This window comes from Asterias rubens, chromosome 17 (assembly GCF_902459465.1).
Source record: "Asterias rubens chromosome 17, eAstRub1.3, whole genome shotgun sequence".
NCBI lineage: Eukaryota > Metazoa > Echinodermata > Asteroidea > Forcipulatida > Asteriidae > Asterias > Asterias rubens.
Window position 1 is genome coordinate 2,302,245 of NC_047078.1, and position 26,349 is coordinate 2,328,593.

Consider the following 26,349-nt stretch of genomic DNA (forward strand, 5'->3'; position numbering starts at 1 on the left):
AAGACCAGTCTTCTCACTTGGTGTCTCTCAACATATGCATTAAACAACAAACCTGTGTAAATGTGAGCTCAATTGGTCATCGAAGTTGCGAGATAACTATGAAAGAAAAAACACCCTTGTCACACGAAGTTGTGTCCAGTTAGATGGTTGATTTCGAGACCTCAAGTTCTAAACCGGAGGTCTCGAAATCAAATTCATAGAAAATTATTATACTTCAGAGGGAGCCGTTTCTCACAATGTTTTATACTACAAACCACTCCCCATTACTCGTTAACAAGTAAGGTTTTATGCTAATAAATATTTTGAGTAATTACCAATAGTGCCTTTAACAAACAACCCAACAAACACAATCTTCCTCAAGGAACAAATTTCCTGTCACCTCGAAATGATTTGGAAAGCATCTTACTGTAGGCTGTTTGTTTTATTTGCTTTTGTGAACAGTTCGTTTGTGCTGGTTTGTTTGGTAGCAACAGGTGATGGTAAATCATTTTAATCATTATCAATACCAATCTCCGATTAAACATAATAATCCAGGGGTTAGGTAAATGAAAGAGTAAATTTAGTTATTGTCGGCGCTTTCATGGTTGTTTGCCCCTAATGCATCTTAAACAAAATCACAAAAGGTCCCCCAAATCGCCTGCCATTGTTTTTAACCAGCTTCATATTTTCCACAGCACAGTGCTATTCTGATGAAACCTATAACTCTTTTATTGTTTTGGTCAACCATGAAATTACCAAAATTATTGGTTATCAAAATTGCAATTGCCAAAATCGAGTAACAATTATCACCCAAATCCTTCAAGTCATTTTGGTTGGTTAGCAATTTTCAAGAGTTAAAAATTCTACTTTTTCGTTATAGTCTACTTGTAACCCCAAAACAACATTTATTATTATTTTATATTACAAGGCCGGATAAGAGGCAGATAATATCCCCCATGCTCCCGTACTATTAAAGGAACATTACAGAATTGGTTTTTGCTAACAAAACAGTTGCTGGCAGTGTCAGCACTTTATGTAATCCACCATATTATACATAAACTGACAAACCTGTACAAGTTTGAGATCGATCGGCCATCTGGGTCACGAGAGAATAGTGACAAACCGATTACAAAATATGTTGCATTGCATCGATGCCAACATGAAAATTAATAAAAAGTTTACTGAGCGATAAACTCCAAACGCGAAGTTATAGATTATTTATTTCTCATCAAATAGGACATTTCAGACAGAAACATTTCAAGGGATGTTTTCAACTATCATCATCATTAGACCGTTTAAGTTTGATGTAAATTATGTGATCTTCGCGATTTTTGTTTCTTACCAATTCTGTAACGTTCATTTAATACTCTTTAATCCGTTTATACACCACTAACAATAATGTAAATTTTATACCGAAAATGACACAGCTCTGACCAACCGTCCAAAGAGGTGCCCTCTGTTTGAATGTCAATGTTTTCAATCACGTTTGATGACACGAATCTCAAACGGCATTGGTTCGTACGTCAACCCTCCCACACCCTTCAGGGAAAGAGGTGTCGAGTTGTCTGGTTTCCTGACTTCGAACTGATGCATGAAATAGCTGAAGAAGATGTATAACTCCATCTTAGCCAGGAACTCTCCGATGCAGCTGCGGCGCCCTTCAAGAGAAAACAAAAAAGAAGAACAAAAAAGTAGATAATCAGTGGCGGGAAAAAATCATTTTTTCTTTTAAATAATGATCAGTTGATTTACTCAACAAGGCCACGAACAAGCGCCAACTTTTTACCGCAACCATAGAAATAGAGGCCGGTGAACGCTGTGTGTGTCATTGTGAATTCGGTTTCGTTGTTGTGAGACCGTTTTTATGGACGCGCGTACGCCATTTTTTTACCCGTGTGTTGCAGTAACCTCAACACATCTTTGGGAACCAAGTACACTGCGAGCAAGAGCAAGTTCGGGTGGGGATCTACTAGACTAACCAGCAACCATACAGCGCAGACAGATTGATATAGAACCACGCACTGGAGCATGCATGGTCAACTATGGTCAATTCGTCGAGAGCTACGTCCTGGTCAAGTCAAGTCGCTCACCTGCCTGAACTAGCCCAAGCTGTACGCCATGTTGTATTTATAGTTATTTACCGCATTAATTCAGATCAGCACGGGAATCGCTCATCTGGGTTTCATGGTAAATAGACTTGATTTTAAGTCTGAGATCGTGGTAAACTCTCTGCATCGGCCACGCAAAACGCTCCTCACAAGCGCCTTAACTCGCAAATCATAATGATGGAGGTTATCCACAAGAGGGCGCCATTTCAGGTAATAGTGTAGTGGGATGGGCTACAGGTAGACAAATAAACCATGATCCTAAGGCATGGAAGAACTGTAAGCCAGGTTTAAAAACTTACTTACCAGTGCTGAAGGGTATCAACTCTTCCGGCTTGACTGCTTTGCCTTCGCAGTCCAAAAACCTCTCAGGTTTGAACTGCCCAGGCTCAGGCCAGAGTTTTGGGTCTCGAAACACCGCCCAGAGGTTTGCTACAAGCAGTGCGTCTTTTGGTATATCCATACCGTTCAGTTGGGTATCGGCACCAGCAGCATGGGAAACGCCGAGAGGAGCGACGGAGCCTAGCCGCTGGATCTCCCAAATAACCGCCTGAGTGTAGTTGAGGTTCGGTTTGTCGGCGAGTCTCGGCAGCCGGTTGCGACCGACCACGGTGTCAATCTCGGCCTGGACTCGTTTCTGGACCTCCTGGTAGACCATCATGTAAAGAAGTCCCCATTGAAGGGTTGCTGACGTTGTGACCGATCCAGCTATTAGAAGGTTCCCTATGGTCCCAACAAGATTGCCTTCGCTGAGGTGGCTACGAGCTGTCAGAGGGCTTCCAACATCGGTCCCATTGCTCCCGTAGTTCTGCTGTATTTCCTTCAGGTACACATCCGTGAAATCTCGCATGTTCTCGGCGTCCAAAGTCGCACGATGTGCGTCGATTTGTTTCGTTAGGAACTGAACAACCTTGTCATAATTTCCCAAGACCTTATCCATTCCGGAGTACGGTAAATGGCGCAGCCCGGGGAAGAAGTTCAGCGCACCACCGGCACCGAGCTGCTTGACAATGCTTAGGAGACCGTCGATCAGCTCGCGAATCTCGCGGTCAGCGTAGTCGTAGCGTTGGCTGAAGACAACGGCGCAGATCACGTTCAAAACGGCGTTACTGAGCTGAGGCTTTGGATTGAACGGTCTCTCCTTATAGCTTGCAATCTCCGTCAGTAGGGCCTGGCCCTCTACGGCGATTTGCTCCTCGAAGCTTGATTTACCGACCCCCAGACTCCGGAGAACAGTCAGGCAGAAAGAACGGAGTTGTACCCATGGTTCACCAGACGCCATAACCACTCCTTTAAAAAAAAAAAGATAATAATAACATCGGTGTAAAAGTTGTGTACAATATTTGTTGTGGTACTCGCTGCTAAATAAAACATAGAATTCGAACTACCTCTAGCTACCGAGCAATCTTAATGTTGTATTGGTAAGACGCTGCTCTAAAATTACAAAGGTCGTGGGTTCGACTCCCGTTCGAGAAACATGCCCGTAAAATGTTTTCAAAGAAGTTAGCAAAGTACTGAGTATACAGTGCCAATACACATCTGTGGTAAGTAAGGGTAAGAACCAAAATTAATCTTCTCTATTCCCGATGCAAATTAATTTAACATCTATTAAAAAGATAAGTTGTCGTTGTACAGCCGAGTTTCATCAGCCTTGCAATGGTCGTTTTGGCCTTGCTAAAAATAATGTTGAATGATTGTGGGTGAGAGAATAAAAGAACAAAACTATTCGAATCCCACCCGAGTAATAATGCCTGTGATTTGTTGTACACATAACGGTAATAAAGTGAGTACGTTGGGTAACAACAAAAAATGAATAGTCTCTATCCCCGATGCAAACTTAACATCTATTGCAACTATTAAAACAAAACACATGGTGTTACCGCAAACCATACAATACTGATACCTGCAATGCCTCAAATTCTATAATGATTAATTAATTAACAAAACTTTACAGTTGTTTATAGGATTTGAGGCATTGCATGGTGACGTATCAATGTATATTTGGTTTGCGGTAACACCATGTGTGTATCTACTTGCCAGGTAGAGTTGTTCTTAGGGAACTGTCTTATTCTACTGCCGTGGAGTAGATAATCGGAGGTTCGGGAGACTTCTCAGTTCTGAAAAGAACTGTCCTGTTTTTTAACTATTACCAGGGCGGATGGTATAGAAATTAGACTGGACTACTACTTTAGCTTATAGGGTCGTAATTAACTGTACTGCCGCGGAGTCAGTTCTGAAATTGGTCTCAACGTTTCGACTAGCTTGCTCTAGTCATCGTCAGGAGACTGCCCTGGTAATAGTTAAAAAACAGGACAGTTCTTTTCAGAACTGAGAAGTCTCCCGAACCTCCGATTATCTACTCCACGGCAGTAGAATCAAGCAAGACAGTTCCCTACTAAGAACAACTCTACCTGGCAAGTAGATACACACATGGTGTTACCGCAAACCAAATAATTATACATTTACAGTTGTTGTTTGAATGCCTTTTTTTTTAGTACTTTGCAATGAACTGGTGGAACTTTCCCATAAAAAAATAACAAAACGCTTAGATTGAAGTTCCAACTTACCATCACTTTTTAATGCTTCAGTTAGCAGCATGTGAGGTCTATCGTTGAGTCTTGGATTCTGAAAAGCAGCCTTGATAGACGGGAAGTCATTCAGCACCACGACGGTTGTGGTGAACATTCTGACTCTGAACACGGGGCCGTACTTCTGAGCGTACTCGTCGAAGATCTGATGGGGCTGAACGCCGCGACGCACGGCCAGGACGATGGCTGGGATAGAGCCGAGGATGGGAAGTCCCCATGGCCCAGGTGGGAGGTTTCGGGGCTTGTACCTCAGCCACATAAGGAAAAGCACAACAAGGATGCCAAGTATTAAAGTGCGAATGTCCAAAAACCACAGTAAATAAACCATTTTGAAATCTAGGCTCGTGACTATGGATCGATTTACTCAGCAGGTAACGATGCTCTATGAGGTACGTACGAGTGTCCCTTCGACTCTGCGAGTAAGTAAAGTGTCAGCTAAAGTGCAGAGTTCTTTTTGGTAGTAGGCCTACTACATTGGCACATTATTTGTACTTTGAATGTTGTTTTGACCCCGCATAGGGAAACACAGTTGGTGCATGATGTTGGCTGACATTTGGGGGTTGACTGATTTCTTTCATTTTGTTTTTTCTACCCCCCCCCCCCCCACCTCCCCGGCCAGCAGTACGCCAATAAAAATATTATTAGTCACCAGTATACCGATAGAGGGCGCAACATCGCCTAGTCTAGGAGGGACTTGGAGTTTTTTAGACTGGGGCCGGCCCTTATTCGCAAGGATAAAACAGGTCCCCGCTGCCAGATCCAGTGATTTTCATTGGATACAATCATCGTTTATAAACGTGCAGTGACAGTATGCCCAAATAGTCATTTCTGTGACGTCCGCAATAGAAGTTGACAGCGTATCTCTATGTGAAATTACCGAGGTCAGAGGTCAAACTACACGCCGGTTTTGCAAATATTAATGTTTGAGTTTTTTAAGTTTACGAACCTAGATTTTGCCCAGAGATGTTTGTTTGATAGAGATGCATGTTTTCTGCAGTAAGTTGTTTTAAATCTGAGAACGAGTGAACAATACATTTGAAAATTGTCTTTCTTTCATTAAAAAAGATTCGTTTTTTTTGTGATGGTAAACATCTCTCAAAAAAGCAAAATCACCAAAGAGAGTTTAAAAAAGGGGAAAATTACCCCCCCCCCCCCCCCCATCCACGCAAATGACTTGACGTTTCGACCAGCATAGCAAACCAACAACAAAAGTCTATTAAGGGTTTACCACTGGACCTGCCATGTGAACTTTGGAAACAATTCTTGTATTATTATACTCAGTACTTGTACAAATTGTGGAAAAGGATGGCCTGCTTTACTAATTGCAAGATGACGAAATGCTGAACAAAATTTACCGAAAATTTGTTTTTACCTTCGTCTATACTCTTTTTGAACCAATGATCTCACCCGTCTCTCCCCCAAAATATGAATAAACATGAGCGCGGTCAGATTTCAGCCAATGGGATTTCGCCACATTCAGATTTTGGAGAAGAAATCACTTCCGGGTCACCATATGTACACGTTTCTTTTGCACAGATGGTTCGTGCACAAAAGCGATGCTGACATGTGTGTTGCCATCATTTATGCCTTTTTGTGTACCGGCGTTTCGTGAAGTTAAAAGAAATTGTGTAAGTATATTGTTCTGATCCTTTAAATTGTGAACCCTTACTGGCTTTGAATGTGCAATTTAACTTTGATAATCATGTAGTTGATGGACAGAGAGTTTGGCTTAAAAATGCGAAATTTCCACATGTTGTTTTTCACGTAATAACACTGCATGCAACAATCACAATGCATTGTCTACTGCATTCATGAGACTGGTGCAGGGTTACTTATTACTGACGTGTACATCCCTACAGTTTTACACCGTACTCACACACAGTGTGCATAATTATGTACATTCATCATTAATTACCTCCATGATATTATTAATATTACATTGTCGTTGTGCATTGTTTATTGCGTTTCTCATCCATTGTGAACCTTGAATCTTGGTTTTCTTGTTCGGTTTTGCCTCCTGACACATGCCTGAAAAAATGTCATGAATTGAAAGAGTTTTTGGGAAAGAAGTCCTACCGTACCACCACATTTCCACAAATTTTCTAATCAAATTCAAAGTCAAACAAATTCAAATAATGGTCTCACACTCTCAGTCTCATTCAGAAGAGTTAATTCATTTTGATATTAATATTATTATTGGAAAAGTTTCCGTATGGCGCCACCACTTTTTCATTCGAAATAAAATAATATACTAGTATCTAATTTACCTGATTGATATATTCCTTTTTGTAAAAATGAGTGAAAAAGTGGTGGCGCCATACGGAAAGTTATCCTTATTATTATCATTGTATATAATTCAGGCATGTGAGACTTCCTTTTTTCAGCTGATTTCCTTTTTTTGGTTTTGACTTGCCTCTTTTTTTTCTTCACTTTCTTTTCTTCACTTTCTGTGTACAAAAGTAAAGGAATAGTATCTTTTCCTCTTTATTCTTGTCCAGTTTTCTCTTTTCCTCTTTTTTCATAGATAGGTACTCACATGCCTGATAATTTGTTTCATAACATTTGAAAAAGTGAAGTGGTGGCCGGATACAGATATTTGGAGATTTTCCTATTGAGAAAGATTTCCCTATGCTGCAAGTGTAACCACACTGTTTCAAAAATGTTTACCCCCCAAAAAAGAGTATCTCATCTAGGAATAGCAGAATTTTGTTGTTAGTGTGCTAATGCTACCTTTTGCGCTATTAGTATTAATGCAGATCTATGAAGTTGGGCCTTCTTCTCAAACCAGTCCGCCAGTGCTGGAATTTCATCTTTGAGAGGGCATGGCCATTTTCATTTTGCAAAGGGCACTTCCATTGTACAGTCTATTGGACGCTTTTGAAAGGACACCAAGGCCAAGACCAGGGGCAATGGCGCCATGACCTCCGTGGCCCACTGTGTTATTCCAGGCCGGCAATTCCACAGAAATCTAGACCCAGTAACTGGGGTGCTGTATTCCTTTTTAGAAATTTTGACATATTCTGTCATTTTTCAAAATTTTGACATTTTCTGTCATAGTAAGACAGAAAATGTCAACATTTCGAAAAAGGAATACAGCGCCCCAGCCCAGTTACTGGGTCTAACAGAAACCTTATTTTTCCTCTGTTCTTGTTGTTTCCACAGACATACTTAGTTATAAGTTTTCCCGATCACACACATTTTAAAACGAAGCAGTTAGAATGGAAGTGAGAGCAGGTCTCTTTTCATTGGCTGTTGCAATCATGGTTGCAGCCAATCACATTCAAGGCTCTGCCTCCTTAGCAGTGATGTCAGTAGATCTCAGCTCTGAATGGCTTAAGGTTGCCCTTGTCAAGGTTGGTTTATGAATAATTCATTTTTCCCTGCATCTTTGATGATCCTGTTGAATTGATTGGTTGAACCCTTAGTTAGAGATCATTAATTTACCCAATGTCCCTTGTGGTTTAGGCCTATAATTTGATATCTTGGCTGCTGCTTCCAAGGTTGTATCGTAATTTGAGTGTAATCCCTGGTTAGACGACAATGGACCCTTCCCATGAAATATGCTAATCCCATTCACGCATGCGTACAGACCCAGTTGATTGGCAAACGCCATAGAGTTGTGCACTAAGCAGACGCGCAGTCTCGTCTGCGTCACGCACCCATAAGCCGTGTACAAAACAGCGCGATGTTCCCTCATTTTGCCAACCAAAACATTAGTGCGCACGCGCTATGTGCAATTTACATATTTCATGGGAAGGGTCTATTAACACCACGAACAAAGATATGACAAAAATAAGGAGACTGCCAACATCATAGCTGATTTGGTAGAGCATCAGGCACATCAATCCAGAGGTTGTTGGTTCACTTCCCGCTCTAGTAACCCCCAATAATCAGTTACCATCACCCAGACTTGGCATAATTGTTGGGTGATGGACACAATGTTTTCTTGTAAAAGTGTCTGAAAAAAATGAAACAAAAAATTAAATTTGTTTTTGTTTCCCCCCCCCTCTACCACATTTGAGACATAACAATATGTTTTATATTTTCTTGTTCCCTGTTTCAGCCTGGTGTTCCCATGGAGATAGTTCTAAATAAGTAAGTAATTTCTTAGTATTGTAGTTGCCCATTGTTTGTCCATTCTTTTGTTTGAGATGTTTTAACAAAATCTGTTGTATTGTTATGTTAGCATTGTATATTGTTAAGTTTGTAATATGTTTCAATCCTTTTTTAGAGAGTCGCGCAGGAAAACTCCTGTCATGGTCTCAATAAAAGATGGAGAGGTCCAGTTTGGAGATGCGGCGCTCGCAGTGGTGAGAATCTTTTTAGAGTTTATTCTTTGTTTAAAAGTTCAGCATTCCCTTGTGACCGAAAAGACTTTGTTCAAATCCAACTTCAAAATGGCTCATTTGGTCCTACTCATTTTAACCTATTAAATACATGGTCCGGTGCGAAGCAATTTTTTCATTTCATCTCAAGTAATTTTTTCATTTCATTGATTATTTCTGGTCGTAAAGGCCAGGACTCTCATAAAAGCCAAGGATAGATACCACTATGCCAACCTGACTGCCCCAGGTATATAATGTCTTTAAAATATGTAGTATTTCTGTTTACTTAGGGGCTGAGGTATCCCCAGAATGCTTACTTCTACATGCAAGACCTACTGGCCAAGAAACTAGACAGCCCAGCAGTACAGAATTACATGAAGAGGTTTCCGTACGTACAGCTCGGAGAGGATGAAGAAAGAGGTAGGGCTCTATACGACAAACAGATATATTAGGATTTCCATTGAACTTGTGGCAGGCAAAAGTGAACACTTATAAGAACTGCAGAAAGTTTATTAATTTTGGTTTTCCCCTAACACCAATGTGTGTTAGCACTGTCTACCAAGTTCTATGGAAAATCACAGAGATATTACTTGGGTTGGATTCGAACAAACGACCCTTGCAATTCTAGAGCAGTGTCTTACCAACTAGACTACTGAGATTGCCAAGTAGCTAGAGGCAGGATTCGAACCAATGACCCTTGCAATTCTAGAGCAGTGTCTTACCAACTAGACTACCGAGATTGCAAGTAGCTAGAGACAGAAGTTTTGTTTTGATCAAGTGAGGTACATGGAGACATCAACACCTAACTTCTCTCTATAAGTTGTGGTGGTTTAAAAAGATTTGTTGGTTTGATAAGTCAATGTTTCGATTAGTACGCTCTGATTGTCTTCAGAAGGAACCTGATCAAAACATTACATTGTCAAACCACCGGTTCTTTTCAGAATCACCACAACTTATCAATGTGTCTGCGCGCAAACCTCACTTGATTGTTTTCCCACCATGCAAAGTTTAAAATTCTGCCGATGTTGGTTTTGACCCAAGCCGATTCGGTCGGTTACCCGTTGATGAGGAACCTGCTATAGTCGGACCCTTAGGGTCTGCTGTTCATTTTGGTTGTTAAACACTTTGTTGCAGCTAATTCATTGCTCACTTTTTCAAAAGGTTGAGATGGTTATTGATTGTTTTTTTGAGTTGTTGTTGTTGTTCTGAAAAGAACCGATGGTAACCAGACAGTTAATTTCATCTTGATGTTTTCTTCAGGCACTGTATATTTCAAAAGTGGAGAGGATAAATACTATCCGGAGGAGTTGTTGGCCATCGTACTCAACAAGTCCAGAGAACTAGCGGAAGACTTTGCAGGTAGGTTTGTTCTTGCTGTCATGCTTCCAATCTTAACTCTTTCGTGCACCGCCCAGTCGCTAGCGACCGGTTCAAATCCCTTCAGAAAAGTAGTTAAAAAATTAAGATCGCCTGGACCACACAGTTTTCAGAACGGGAATCAGGACTCTTGAGGGTGCTGTTGTGTATTTAGCATGGTAAACTCGGTATTTTTCCTGGATTCTGTGAAAATTTCCACAGGCAAATCACTCAGGTGGGATTCGAACCCTGATCTTTGCTTTGCTAGTGCAGCTATCTCACCACTAGATCACCAAGCTAGCTTGATGGCTAGAATCAGTTTGAATCTTAAGCAGCGGGTATTGCAAAAGTTTAAAGGATGTTATGTTTCTCGTTGGGGGATAGGAAATATAACTTTGTTTATTTACCCTTACACTGATGTGTATTAAGCACCATATACTGTATACTCAGTACTTTCCCAAGTTCTGTGAACAAAAATTTAAGTCTTTATTTTCGCTCTTTCTCTGGTCTTCAGAGCAGAGAGTTAAAGAAGCAGTGATCACCGTGCCAGCTTTCTTCAATCAAGCGGAGAGAGATGCAGTCATGTATGCTGCTGAACTGGCCGAGATTAAAGTACTGCAACTAATGAATGACATCGCTGCTGGTATGTACATCCAAATATGCTTAGCATGAAGTTACTAATCTTGCTTGGCAAGAACAGGAAGCTGGTTAAAAGTTCAAATTGTGTGTCTACATTTTGAATGTGTCTGCGAGAAAAAGATGTTGTCGCTTGACTGCTCTTACTAAAATTGTGTTGATACGATCACAGTGCCGGGAGCGTCACTGACTGACGATATGCGAGCTATACGCCTCTCTTAATATTTATGCATGACTTCCTAATTCTTACACAAAATGAGGCTATGGGCGCACTTCCCCCATCACTTGCAGTGGCTGCGCCCATCGCCTCGTTTTGAGTTAACATTGTGACGTACCTCATGCATAAATATTAAGAGAGGCGTGTATAAGAAGCCATTAATTATTATTATTATTATTAGTGATTAAAGAGGCTGTGGCCGTACATGGAATTGTAAAATCTTACCCAGGATGTGTGGTCTGGGTTGTTTATACCACTTCTTGTGCATAATACCTATGGCTTTGTACCATCTAGGACAAAGCATTTATGGTAAAGTGTCCTGCTCAAAAACGCAAGTGTTAAGACAGGGATCTGAGCTTTCTCCTGAAGACGAGCAGAGTGTACTGTTCGAAACAACAAGACCACATCGGCTGTTTTCAGAGCCAAAAAATCCCACTAAAGAGATTAAGACATGGTTGTACCCGCAAGTTTACTATTTATTAATATAGTTTCTTCCTACTTGAGCTTGAGTATGGTGATCTTAACTGCTCAGCCACGACACATCAACCCTTGCAGATTTATTGCTTTATGCAAGAATGTTTTTTTTTTTATTATTCAAAATGCTTGTTTTGTCCACAGTGGCTCTAAACTACGGAGTATTCAGGAGGAATGATTTCAACAGCACCGTCCACAACGTTATGTTCTTCGACATGGGAGCTGGCAGCACGACGGTATCCATTGTTGGTTACCAGATCGTGAAGACGAAAGAGAAAACCTTTGTAGAGACTAACCCTCAACTTGTTGTCAAGGGACTCGGGTAAGTCACAAAAGGAAGCCGACCAAACACTGTATAAGTCTTTTCCGACAGCTTCGGGACTCAGACTTGAGTTACACTTCAGCAAAGTCACCCAGTGGTCACAAGGTTTTGGGTTCGAATCCTACCAGGCTAACCACTGGTTTCACAATGACTAGAATAAGTATTGTCATCTAGTTACTGAATCGCAATTTCTTGATTTGTGCAAATGTAAACGTTTAGAAATGTTGAACCAATATTTGTATGAAAGAATTTGGCGGTTGCCAGCTTGGTGTTTATATTCACTTGTTGGAGTTTGCCAAGTTCCCTTGATGGAAAGATTATCTTAAACAAATCAGTACCCCTCAGTGAAGAAGACTTGGAATCTTTAAATTCAGGTATTACACAAATTTTGAAATATCATTCTTTCAACATTGTCCTGAAATTCAGATTCTATGTCAGACCTTTTTGTCGGCAATGACTCTCGTCCTGATGCGTATTATTTTGTATTATATAACACCCAAGCAGATCCTTGCCATTTGATTGGAGGATTGTCCGTCACGTGATAGCAAATAAAAGTACCATTGCACTCTGAGTCACTCACCGTGCTTTTTCGTTCCATCCGAAAAGTACCATTGCACGCTGGCAGCGTGCAATGGTACTTTTCGGATGGAACGAAAAAGCTGAGTAAAAACATCACTGCGTGCGCGTGTCTTTGGTAACGCAGCAGGTGTTACTGCAAGAAGGCATAGTAAAATTACTAGCATTCAGCTTCTACAGTTGAAATTGTTTGTTTTGAAAGTTGTATCTTTCAATCAAAATGACAAAGATCTACTTGGATGTTATATAAAACAAATAATGAATGTTTTTCATTCGTGCAATGGTGCGAATATGTTCATTCGTTGAAAGCTGGAATGTTCCATTCAACTCGGCTCCGCCTCGTTGAATAGAACATTCCATCTTTCAACTCATGAACATATTCGCACCATTGCACTCATAAACATTCATTATGTGTATAATATTTTCTTAATATCTCAGATTTGACCGCACCCTTGGTGGTCTGGAAATCGATTTGCGTCTACGAGACTATCTTGCAGAGACCTTCCACAAAACAAAGAAGACGTCGAAAGACGTGAGGGAAGTACCGAGGGCCATGTCCAAGTTATTCAAGGAGGCAAATAGATTGAAGAAAGTTTTGAGCGCCAACATGGATCATATGGCACAGGTAACTCCTTCGTCTGTTTTCTGATTTTTATACGCTTGAACAAAAAATGCGAAAAATTGATTAAATAGCGTGAAGGGTCTATGAAAGCCTACACCCCATTTACGAGTTGGTTGTTCACAACAAAATGGTCTATCTTTTTCCCGACTAGGACTAAAAAACATGCCTGCTTTGAATTAAAGGTCATATTTTTCATGGCCTGAGTGCCCTTGGGCCCAGTTTCATGGAGCTGCTTAAGCACAGATTTTTGCTTAAGCAAAAAATTCCTTGCTTAGTAAAATCAGATTACCGGCCAAGACTCCACTCAATTGTTATACTAAGTATACAACAGCTAAATACCAGTCACAAGCAATGTATATGACATGAATTTTTGGCCAGTAACATGTGTAAAATAAGCAAGCTGTTTTCGTGCTTAAGCAATATTTTCCAATGTAGCTACCCTTTGAAAAAATGAAATTGTCCTTGCCCTCTGAAAGATGAGACTCCATGCCTGCGTAACAATCCTTATTCATAAATACCTAAGACGGTTTATCCATTATGATTGGTCGAGAGGGCATCACGAGGTGTTGTTTGAACGGATGATATAACACCAGTAAAGAGTGTTATAACATGGGCGTGACACGCGCGCTTGCACCTGTGCAGAGAAGACAGTTTCTTCATTCCTATTGGTTGAGAGCAACAGCTGAAACAGTTGTGCAGCATCACGCGATACGCGCGACGCGCACAGCAATCTCCTTATAAGGAGTTGCTTACCCGAGGGCCTTACCATTTCATAGCTGGGGGGTGTTGTGTTCAAAGAAATCATTGAACAATTATAATTTTTGCATTTATTTTACCTTTTGACCAAAAAGTGTTGATGTTTTTGACCGAAAAGGTATTTATGAGTGGGAATCAAAGTGTGTTGAATCGGTTTTCAACTAGTGGTTTAAACCCGCCGAGGCCTGGTTCTTAATAATTTACCTTGACTTCGTCTTGGTAAAATTATCAAGAACCAGGCCTCGTTGGGATTAAACCACTAGTTGAAAACCTCTTCACCACAGATTGATTCCCTTATTAATTGGCTTTTATCTTCTGATAGGTGGAGAATGTGATGGAAGAGCAAGATCTACGTCACAAGGTCTCAAGGGCTGAGTTGGAGACGATGTGTGCTGATCTGTTTGAGCGAATCAGTAGACCCATAGACATGGCTCTGAAGTCATCCGAGCTGAGCATGGTAAGTTGAAGCATTAATAATAATAATAATAATAATAATAATAATAATAATAATAATAATAATAATAATAATAATAATAATAATAATAATAATAATAATAAGACTTGTAATGCGCACGTATCCACCCTGCTGGGTGTTCAAGGCGCAGTATGATAGATTTCACAAACTTTTCCAATATACTTCACACTAGGGTAACTGAGGACATTGATTGTAAAATGCGCTACATAAGAACTGGTTATATTATTTTTTCATCTTGTCACGGCATGCAAATGCAAGATTTTCCTTTTAGGCAGTAACTCCTCCTCCTTTCTCAGGATCTTTGCTGTTCCCAAAAGCGCCACCATCTGTAACAGATCTTTCCTCACATTTTGTCCGCTCACATTTTGTCCCTTTTTGTCTACAATCCCGGCCAAAATGCTTGGGCCACCCATTCCTAACGTTACAAAAAACCATTCCCTGTCCGCTTCCCCCTGACAATAAACATTCTCTCCCCCCTACCCTCTCAATGTCGACTGGAACGCAGAAGACTGTGCAGCAATGAGAACCAACATTGAAAGGGGGACTGGAAAGCAGAAGACCGTGCAATCAGAACCAACGTTGAAAGGGTGCAGGGGGGCCCAACAAGATATGGCCGGGATTGTAGATGTTTCTTCAGTGCTCTCAGCGCTCCAACCACCAAGGGGACTACTTTCTATTATTACTATTATTATTTTCCTTTTTCAGAGTGAGATTGACTCCATTATTCTTGTCGGAGGAGGAACCAGAGTTCCCAAGGTCCAAGAAACTCTGATGGAGGTCACCAAGAGGTGAGTCGTTATTCTCGGAGTTGAGCTTTAAAAAAGAAATAAACAAGACCATCTTAAGATAATTTGACCAGAAGCACTGTACATAATTGCGGTAATCAACAGCTTTAATCTATGAGCTGCATCTCTTTAAAACTCCTTGCCTGGTGCATGGATGCCTCCATCCTGCAATCTATATACTCTAAGAAGAGTATATAGAGTGTCACTCTATAGAGTGTAGAGTGTCACGGCCGAGTGGTTAAGAGCATCAAATTCAAGTTCTGGTGCTAATTCACCGGAGTGTGGGTTCGAATCCCAGTCGTGACACTTGTGTCCTTGAGCAAGATACTTTACTATAATTGCTTCTCTTCACCCAGGGGTATAAATGGGTACCTGCGAGGGTAGAGGTTGATATTGTGAATAAAAAGCTTTCGGAGCGCCACGGCAGCTCGGGGCTGTATACTCCCTATTGGGAGCTGAGAAAGATTAAAGGGATGTTTATTGGCCCAATGACCAGGGGACTAATGTAAAGCGCATTGATACGGTTTATTGTGAAATGCGCTATATAAGAATTTGTCATCATTAAGAAGAATATAAGTTCCTACCTTCAGAGTTATTGTTTCTTTCTTCTTGAAGCCCTTAAAGGCAGTGGACTTTAACGGTAATTGCTCAAAATAATTATTAGCATAAAACCTTACTTGGTAACAAGTAATGGGGAGAGGTTGATAGTAAAAAACATTGTAAAAAAACGGCTCCCTCTGAAGTAATGTAGTTTTCGAGAAAGAAGTAATTTTCCGCGTATTTGATTTTGAGACCTCAGATTTAGAATTTGAGGTCTCGAAATCAAGCATCTGAAAGCACACAACTTCGTGTGACAAGGTGTTTTTTCCTTTCATTATGATCTCGCAACTTCAACGACCAATTGAGCTCAAATTTTCACAGGTTTATTATTTTATGCATATGTTGAGATACACCAAGTGAGAAAACTGGGTTTTGACAATTATCAAAAGTGTCCAGGGTCTTTAACCAAGGGTGGCTTTTAGCTTTGTTTGGGGTTATCTTGCATAGATAAAAAAACACATTTCTTTTTGATATTTTAGGAGTGAATTGGGTAAGAATATCAACGCTGACGAGGCAGCAGCTTTGGGAGCGGTCTACCAGGCTGCTCATCTCAGCAAGGGATTCAAAGTTAAGAAGTTCATCGTCAAGGATGCAAATGTTTATCCCATCCAGGTAAGCGATGAGACCCAATCCCCCTCATTTTATGCTTAGCAAAGAAATTTGCTAAGCAGCATTTCTTGCTTAACAGCTTTATGAAATTGGATACAGGGACAATTTCATAGAGCTGCTCAACGGCTGATTTGTGCTGCTAACCGTAAGCTAGGTAAAAGGCATGCCATAACCTTTCGCTGCTTACTGAATGAAAATGGAAGATAACAACCCATGGTGAACTCACAAGCTGGCTGCCTTACTGTCTTGCAAACCTGTTAAATACGCTTACACTTAGCAAATTGTTCTGCTGTAGTTAGCTGTACTTACCGTTAAGTAGGGACCATGAAATTGGCCTCAAACCTTCATAAAGTATTAACTAAGTGATGTTGGAAATTTGTAAAAATAAAATCAGGTACTGTGATTTATATTTTCCAGTCCTTGCTAATGATTTTCATTCATCTTTTCTAAAGGTTGAGTTTCAGCGAGTAGGGACAGACGACGATGGCCAGGAGGTGACTAAAACAGTCAAAAGGACACTCTTCGGACAAAATAATCCCTTCCCCCAGAAGAAGGTCATGACATTTAATCGTCACAAGACAGACTTCTCGTTCACGGTCAGCTACAAGGATCTGGAGCTGGTACTCAAGGACGACGACCTTAAGTGAGTATTTCTCAATTTCATTTAGTTTAAAGACACAGGGCCCAATTTCATAAAGCCTAAGCACAAAAACTTGCTAAGCACAGAAAATTATTGCTTAACAGAAACAGGTTACCAACCAAAATTACATTGCGTTTAAATTGTTTTGACTGGTGCCCCACTCCATTTTTGCTTGGCAAAGAAACTTGTCAAGCAGTGTTTTCTGCTTAGCAGCTTTATGAATGAAATTGGACCCTGGCACTTAGTGCATCCCAGCTGATGCATAAAATAACAAACATGTGAAAATTTGGACTTCATTGGTCATCGAAGTTGAAAGAGAATAATGGGTGCGTTCGTTTAGCTTCCCTGGGTCGACCCCAGTGTGTGGCGTTTTTTTTTTTTCCAGGACAAATGTGTGCAGATAATTGCCCACATTCGCCCTGGAAAAAAAAAAACGTCACACACCGGGGTCGCCCCAGGGGAGCTAAACGAACGCACCCAGTGAAAGAAAAAACACCCTTGTTGCACAAATTTGTGTGCTTTCATATGTCTATGAAAGGTTTCAGGCCTGAAGATTCTAGTATTTAGTAAAAAATTGCCTCCTGTTCGAAAACTACATTATGTCGGGGAGAGTTGTTTCTCACAATGTTTTATACAATCAACAGCTCTCTGTTGCTCGTTACCAAGTATGTTTTTATGCTAATGTGACGGTTATGAAGACGCCCCACAGAGTTTTCTTATTTTTCCTTTAAATGTACTATTTTCTTTCATTTGTAAACGTATTACTTACCTTACTTTTTATCCTTCCGCCAATTCAGTTCGTTTTAGAAACGTTTATTTATGCAAATCAACCTGTTAACACTTGCGCCCTCATAAGCTTCACGTTCACATTTCACTGACTTTCAAATTATATTCACGAGAGACCACACCACATAACGGACTCTGTTCTCTCCTATTTTCCAGAATAAATAATTGTGAACGGCAAAGCTATTCTCCTCAGTATCCCTTCTTATCGACTCTAACAACATCCTGGTCACACTAATATATATTTTAAGTCTCGTCTTTTTTTTCCATCAGATCGTTTGGCTCCACCAACCTCATGACCTACACTCTGAAAGGAGTAGAAAAAGCCCTCAAGAAACGATCAGATGCAGAGTCCAAGGGCATCAAAGCTCACTTCCGATTGGATGAGAGTGGTGTACTTCACTTGGATACGGTAAGATTGACCAATCAAAATGCTTCTCTTAAATGAAGTTTATCTGATGAATCATTTGTCTGTAAAAGAGTGACCTGATTTTGAAAAATGCAATATTTGATATTTTGAAATTCATTTTTGAGTTTTGAATAATATTCTTGTTGAATTTCTTGTTCTGTTTATTTGTGTGACTTTTTGTTCATCTCTCTTTAATATTACACACAAATTATATTGCTTGTATTTGATATTTTGATTTTTTATTTGTAATGTATTTTATGAGTTGAATTAATATTGTTTGTATGAAATTTCCTTAATATAAATTAATTTATTATTTGTTATACAGTAAGTTTTTCTTGTGGCCTCTAGTCACCAAGGGGTGTGGGTTCAAATCACACCAGAGTAGTTTATTTGTGAATTTTGTTCCCTCGGGACTCGGGGTAAAGTACTGAGTAAAGTGCTTATTACACTTTCGTGTTTGATAAAACCAAATAGTTCTCCTTATCCCCTGTGCAATTATTATACCGTTTAAAGAGAATAACACGTCTGCTCAGAACTATACGGCCATTAGTGCAATTTGTATGGATTTTTTAAAAACTGCTTTTGCATATTTCATATCTCCTGGCAAATTTTTATTTTTATATGCTAAGTAAAACATTTATTTGTTGAGTTTGTTTTATTTAATTCAAAGGTAGTCTACCTTTAATGAGGTATATGTAGACATGGGAGACGGAGGGGTTGCAATTTGACATTTTCAGTAAAGAAACAAGTGTATAGATTTACCATATCAAGTATTTTGTTGTAGTAATTTAGAATGATATCACGTTTGCAGGTGGAGTCTGTATTTGAGAAGACAGAGAATGTGATGGTAGAGGTCAACGAGACCGAGGAAGAACAATCCACTCTTCAAAGTAAGTCATGAATATTCATGAAGCATTATATAGTTTTTAATTTGATATTACACACCCAACAGCACAATTAGCGCTAATAATAGGACGGATAGTAATTACTAGAAGAATGTTCAGTTTGAAATGTGGGAGGACCATCCAATCCACATGCAATGCTCATGTCTGAGGTGGGATTCAAACGGGGGTTCACAGAGGTGAAAGAACCCACTGAGCCAACCTATCCCCCTAATAATTATGGTGATTATCAGAAGTTTCCAGTAAATTATAGTTTTAAATTCTGTTTACGCAGAACTCGGGAAAGTACTGTGTATACAGTGCTAACATGTAAGGGTAAAAACAAATTATGTTATTTATTTTGTTCAATGTCAGAACTTGGAAAGACCATCAGTAGTTTCTTTTCTGGATCGAGCGATGACACGACGGACGCTACCGAGAAGAAACCAGAAGGAGAGGACGGAGCAACAGACGAGGAAGCACCTGCGAAGGAGGTAGGCTTCAGCCCAAAGTTTTAAGCGATCTTAGTTGACTCGTCTGGCAGGCATGTGAAAAATAGGTTATTAAGGAAACCCCTATTTATGTGTGTTCCACTCCCGGGACGAGCAAATTTCAGACTTTTAAGTTTTTCAGAGTCTCAGCCCTGAGCCTTTTTTTTTCATGTGTCAGAACTTCTGGAGATGAGAGTGCAGAAGCATCAAGTCAATCGTGATTCGACTACAGTAGGCTACACTTTATCTTCAGCACAATCCATTGTTCTGAACAAATTTTTTAAAACGAAAATTCGTTTTCTCATTTATGACAGGATGGAAATGTTGACAAAGAATCCGACCAGGAACCCAAACAAGAAGGCACAGAAGAGGAGAAATCGGCTGAGAAGACCCAAGATGAAGAAGAGGTTGTCAAGGAGACGGGAGACTCTGAAGATGTAGCAGAGAAGACCCAAGAGGAGGAAGTAGGAGAAGAGGAAGAGACGCCTAAAGATGAGGCTGAAGAGACGGGAGAAACGGAGACAAAAGGAGATGAGCAGGAGGCAGAGAAAGAAGCTGGTGAACAAGTAAGCTAAAGGCTCAAAATTAAAGGGACACATTGCCTTGGGTCGGGCAAGTTGGTTTATGAAAGGCATTTGAAACTGTTTGTTATAAGATGCATAATATGGTTGGAAAAATGTTTTAAAAGTAGAACATAAAGATCCACAAAAATATGACTCGAAATTGCGTGGTTTTCCTTGTATGTCGTGAACTAATACTTGCCTCCACAAAATGGCCGACCGTGTTTGTTCGCAAAGTGTTAGTCCTCTAATAAGAAAACCCATTTACAATTCAGTTTTCTCATTATTTTGCTTTGAGATAATGAGATACTGCAAGAAGAATGTGTCTTGTGCTGCCAAAGTGTTCCTTGTACGTACATGTACAGAGCAGCTGGTTGCCTCCAAGTTGCCTGAAAAAAATTGCCCTGTGATGTGGCCTTTAGGCTTGAAAATATCTTTTGAATACAATGAGGAAACGTTCCTTTGAATGTTTTTTTTACAGGAAAGCCCAGAAGAACAAGCGGAGGATCTAAAAGACGTCGAAAGCAAACAAGACGCTCCACAAGAAGCTGATGAGACGGACGATAAGAAAGAAGAAAAGTCTGAGGAGAAATCCGAGGAGAAAAAGGAGAGCAGCAAAGAAAAGAAGAAGAAAAAGAAGAATAAGAAGAAGGGAGGGAAGGAGGAGACCAAGAAAGAAACAAAGACTGTGTCTAAACCTAAAGTGGTGACTATCAAGGAGAATTTGACCGTGGAGGCTGAGGTGCTGGGGATCCCTGAACCATCCAAGGATGCGCGAAAGGCGTCAAGAAACAAGTAAGACTGCATGGATGAAAAGTTTTATACAGGGCTTGAATTTTACACTGGTCCAATGGCCCGAGGCCAGTGATTTCACTGTAGGGCCAGGCTTGAGACAAGACAAGCCTGGGCCCAATTTCATGGCCCTGCTTGCCGTAAGCACTGAATCGGCGCTTACGGAAGCAGGGAATTCTGGTTAGCTGCGAATTTTGGCTTCTGCGCGTGCGTACTTCACGTTACTAGGCATTCTACGCTTACAAGGCTAGCGCAGAATCGTGATAGTAAGCGCAGAATTCAGCGGTAAGCAGAGCCATGAAATTGGACCCAGGTGGTCTTGTTTTTTTCTTCTTCTCCAATTCAACATCTTTGTCTCAAAAGAATGATGTTCAAATGTTGTGTTTGAGTCTCACAAATATCTTTGAATTCTGTCCAGTATCACCCATGAAAACAGAAGAGATAAATCTTGACTTAGTGGTTTTTTTTCTTCAAATAAAACAGTTTAGATGACAAAACCAAGTTGTCGTTTCGATTCTAGTCTCTGTTAATTTTGATACTGCATGGCCTGGTCTTGTAAATTAATCCCGGTCCAGTAAAGATTCTGAGCTAGTCCGCCAGTCTTGTTGATTCTCCCCAAAATTTTGAGTCCTGTCTTTGTGCCTTGTCACTTAAAGACAGTGGACACTATTGGTAATTGTCAAAGACCAGTCTTCTCACTTGGTGTATCTCAATATATGCATAAAATAACAAACCTGTGAAAATTTGAGCTCAATCGGTCATCAAACTTGCGAGATAATAATGAAAGAAAAAACACCCTTGTCACACGAAGTTGTGTGCGTTTAGATGGTTGATTTCGAGACCTCAAGTTCTAAACTTGAGGTCTTGAAATCGAATTCGTGGAAAATTACTTCTTTCTCAAAAACTATGGCACTTCAGAGGGAGCCGTTTCTCACAATGTTTTATACCATCAACCTCTCCCCATTACTCGTTACCAAGGAAGGTTTTGTGCTAATAATTATTTTGAGTAATTACCAATAGTGTCCACTGCCTTTAAGAGTCACCTCAAACCCACACACTGCTGAACAAAACACCAGAGCTTGAGTCCAGTGGTCTTTTCCACTTGTCCAGAACACAAATTTAATAAAAGAATTGTTTTGCTTTTCTGCTTAGATTGAAGGAGCTCCGCAAGAGAGAAGAGGAACGTATCGCCAAAGAGCAAGCCATGAACTCACTAGAATCCTTCATCTACAGCATGCAAGAAAAACTCTACGAAGAAGAGTACGAGAAATGCTCCACGGAAGCGCAACGAGAGAAGATATCAACCAAACTCCGGGAAGCTTCGGATTGGCTGTATGAGGTTGAGGATGATGCATTTCATACAGTAAGTCATAGGGAATACTAGATGCGAGGATACTGTTGTTGTGCTCTCAAGAAGCGTTGTGTTGTATTGAAATTTGATTTTTTTTTTCTTTGTGAATGATATACATGACTTCAATACTATTTTTTTTATCGCTGTTAGTAACAAATGGGATGTAATAAAGAACGATGAGTAACTTTTTTGTTAATATATTTTTTTAGTCATTTGTTAAAGCTATTGGACACTTTCGGAACAGAATTTTTTTTTAAGTTCACAGATTTACAAATAACTTTCAGGGTTTACAGAAGGTAATGGTGAAAGACTTCTCTTGAAATATCATTCCATAAAATGCTTTACTTTTTGAGAAAACATTAAAACAATATCAATTCTCGATATCGAGAATTACGGATTTATTTTAAACACATGTCATGACACGGCCAAACGTGCGTAAACAAGGGTGGGTTTTCCCGTTATTATCTCCCGACTCCGATGACCGATTGAGCCTAAATTTTCACAGGTTTGTTATTTTATATACAAGTTGTGATACACGAAGTGTGGGCCTTGGACAATACTGTTTACCGAAAGTGTCCAATGGTTTTAAGAGCATAGCGTATCCTTTGACACTGTTTAAACCCCATGTTGATACCCCAAGTTTTGAAAGTAGAACACCACAGGATGTGAGGGAATGAAACTAAGATAAAGGGGTTTAAAGTTGAGTTGTAAACATTTATTCCCAAAATTTCTTTCAATGCTGATTTAAAGCCCTGTTTGATGTCATTTATCGGGAAGGAAGTTGTCATTATAAAATAAGAAAATTTTTTATGCATTTAAATGTACAAAACAGATTTATTCGCTTTTTCCTTTGTTGCCGTAAATGTAGAAATTCTTCAAACTGTTGACCTTTCAACTTCACTTTTGGTCTTTTCAGGTATTCAGCGACAAGCTAAAGGAGCTCAAAAAAGTCACAAAAAATCTCTCCTTTCGCGTCAAGGAGTACAAAGAGCGCCCTCAGTTGATTGCCGATCTCAAGCAGCTCCTAAACGTCTCAAGTATCTTCTTGTCTGCCGCCAAAAACGCCAGCAAGGAAATCCAGCTCTTCACCGAGGTCGAAATGGGCCTCTTGGGGAACGCCTACAACAGTACGATGGAGTGGTACGCAGAAAAATCACAAGCGCAGCTTCAACTGTCGGACACAGAGAAACCGGTCCTCCTGTCCGAAGATTTGAAGACGAAGATGGTTGCGTTGGATCGGGAGCTGAGGTACTTGGTAAATAAGGCGAAGGCGGGACCGCCCAAGAAGAAAGATAAACCTAAGAAGAAGAAAAAGAGTAACGAGACGGTGGTTGAAGGCGATATTAATGGGAATAAGAGTAAAATCAATATATCAGGTGAGATAGATACATTTTAGTTAAGGTTTAGTACATTGGAAATGAATGCTTAATTATCCTGAATTGCTATAAATTTTTGGATGGAGTTTTTTTGTGTATTTATGTGCTGAAATGGTTCCTCTCATTAATTTTTTTGAATTCTTATGTATTCATATTTCTGTTAAGGCCCAGATGAATTTAATTTTGAAATTGACTGAGATGTTTATGGTTCAACAAAATATTTTTTTTTCCAAATGTACTAAAGTTAGTTTTGTTTGTGGAAATGTAGACCGTGTAACCTTTGTTTACAAAAAGAGTGACCCTGTAATTTCCAGGGACTACACTAAATAAATAATAACAATAAGATTTGTAATGCGCACATATCCACCCTGCTTAGTGTGTTCAAGTGGCAGTAATACAAAACACAAAACAAAAACAAAGAAAAAAAGATGCAACTAAATTAGTCCTTGAAAACCTGTGACATTGTGGTACAATGGCAAGATCTAAGATTAAGTGGAAGAGAGTTCCAGATGCGTGGCGCAGCTGAAGAAAAAGATCTGTCACCCAATGAGTGTCAAGACTGTGGTTCAATGAGAAGAAGCATGGAACCTGATTTGAGAACTTTGCATTTTGTGTCATTATTTCCCCATAAATGTTTTTGTTTTTGTAAATTTGTTGGCATCATTTTCTGCATAACAGTTCAGTGAAATTGTGCCATGAATATCTTTTTGAAATAAATATTATTTCAAGAAAAAAATATTCAATCATTACATATTTTGACCCCATCGTCAAGACTGTTTATGAAACATATTTTCATCTTGATGATTTTTGTGTCTTTCTGCAGAATCAGCCGAGCCAATTAAAGTGATGCCTTTAGAATCAAATGAAACAAAAGAAGATGTTCCAGAAACGATAAAACCGCAAGAAGATTACAAAGAAACGGAGGAGGAGCCGTTACAATTGCCTGCTCCCGATGAAGGTAAAAACTCTACCATCAAAAGCACGGAACTAAATTTTACACTTATCCATCTCTTCCCATTACTTGTGATCAAGAAAGGTTTTATGATGATAAATATATTAGTGTCCACTGCCTTTAATGGAATTAAAATAATTGAAGGGTTCCAAAACGAAAGGTGTACTGCCTTTATACATAAACTTAAATCTTGATCTTACTGTGCGTCTGTTAATCTGTTAATCTTTTAATCTGGTATTAATCTTCTTTGCTTCTTATTCAGTTGCAGGAACAGAAGATGACACTAAAGAGGAAGTCGAAGAAGCCGTGGAGACAACGGAAAAGCCGTCACCAACAACGGCGGAACAAGAGACAAATACAGATAATTCACGGAATACTGGGGATCTATAAAGGTCAAAAGTGTATAATTTATAGTACCTCAACCCAATTTCATAGAGCTGCTTAAGCACAAAAATTAGCTAAGCACAACAAAAGTATGCTTACCAGAAAAAGGTTACCAGCTGAAGTACCAGTTCACACTAAACAAAATATGACTGGTGTCCTGCTTGTTGCTTAGCAGAAAATTGTTAAGCAACATCTTCTGCTTTAGGCATCTCTATGAAATCGGGCCCTGGATGAACAAAACCAAAATGAGCAGGTTCCCTCAATAGAGGGCCGAAGCAATCTTGTGATGCAGTGTTCTTTTTTAATATCACGAGAATTTGATAGGAATGTTTCCTTCACAAAAAAAGTGTTGGTCACTTTGTGTTTGCGTCAGATTTGTCAAGCCAAAGAAGTGAATTATTTATTTAAAAAAGGTTCAGCAGGACACGAAGGTCAAGGTTCAGCTGTGTACTATTGGCAAGATGCCAAGTGTGGAGTACATGTAATTGACGTGTTACACCTTGCCACCTTAAGATTGTTCACTGTGTGGAAGTACACCCCAACCACCACGCCTATATTTATCAATGCAGTCGGGCAACCAGACTTTGTAGCATAATTTCTGCAAGATTTTGTACCAAACAGGCCTATGATAGTTACCACCAAGTAATGGTTTTGAGTGATTTTTTTCAAAAGTTGAGAGAAAAATACGGTGTATGTGTTGGTTGAGAGAAGCTGTTCATTTTACAGTGAAATTAATGAATTTATTTGAGTATTAAATACTGTTCACTGGTAAACTAATGGTGAAATAATCGTGACCAAAAAAGATGGCCACACCAAAAAACGGCCATTCTAACTGTTAACATGTACATGTAGAAGTTTCTACGATGTTGAAATAAAATTGACTTTTGCAAAATTTCAAATGAATTATCAGCATTGTTGTCCTGTGCTTTGTTTGGGCACTGTTTCTTTGTTGCTGTCATTGATGGAAACATTCACCAATAGTTTACCACACTTTCAAGACGAACGTTTGTCTTGAAAATTTAACTGTTAAAGATTTTTATTTAATTGTGACTTAATATTATTGTTGTTTGTACATCGTTTTGATCACAATGGACGACTTTGGACTCTAGGTGGCAGCAGACATGATATTCCTTGCTATTGTTTACCTACTTGTAGAGAATGTGCTCTTCTGAAAACGATGGATTTACTTGGAAAGTCTGCTGCCACCTAGCGGCCACAGTCTCCCATTGTTCACTTTATATTTCGCATTATTATGTTATTGTTGGTGTTTGGTCCACAGATTCTCCCCCTTCCTCACTTTCTTTC

The 26,349-nt window shown here is 39.7% G+C and overlaps 2 protein-coding genes across 2 annotated transcripts; one reads left to right on the top strand and one right to left on the bottom strand.

Moving 5' to 3' along the window:
* Nucleotides 1–1,265: 1,265 nt before the first annotated feature.
* Nucleotides 1,266–5,141, bottom strand: LOC117301387 (cytochrome P450 2J6-like). The gene is made up of 3 exons (XM_033785334.1): nt 4,652–5,141; nt 2,391–3,374; nt 1,266–1,637 (listed from the first exon to the last, which is right to left on the bottom strand). Exons 1-3 carry the CDS (start codon nt 4,998–5,000, stop codon nt 1,456–1,458), a joined length of 1,515 nt encoding a protein of 504 aa, XP_033641225.1. The 5' UTR covers nt 5,001–5,141; the 3' UTR covers nt 1,266–1,455.
* Nucleotides 5,142–6,203: 1,062 nt separating this feature from the next.
* LOC117301386 (hypoxia up-regulated protein 1-like) lies at nt 6,204–26,030 on the top strand. Its single transcript, XM_033785332.1, has 22 exons — nt 6,204–6,300; nt 7,835–8,025; nt 8,736–8,767; nt 8,904–8,982; nt 9,288–9,417; nt 10,258–10,356; nt 10,868–10,996; nt 11,825–12,002; nt 13,017–13,203; nt 14,279–14,413; nt 15,137–15,219; nt 16,296–16,428; nt 16,878–17,068; nt 18,122–18,260; nt 19,069–19,147; nt 19,514–19,632; nt 19,944–20,195; nt 20,671–20,984; nt 22,134–22,344; nt 23,249–23,708; nt 24,532–24,666; nt 24,923–26,030. The coding sequence occupies exons 2-22, from the start codon at nt 7,891–7,893 to the stop codon at nt 25,048–25,050; spliced, it is 3,348 nt and encodes a 1,115-aa protein (XP_033641223.1). The 5' UTR covers nt 6,204–6,300; nt 7,835–7,890; the 3' UTR covers nt 25,051–26,030.
* The last annotated feature ends 319 nt before the right edge of the window (nt 26,031–26,349 follow it).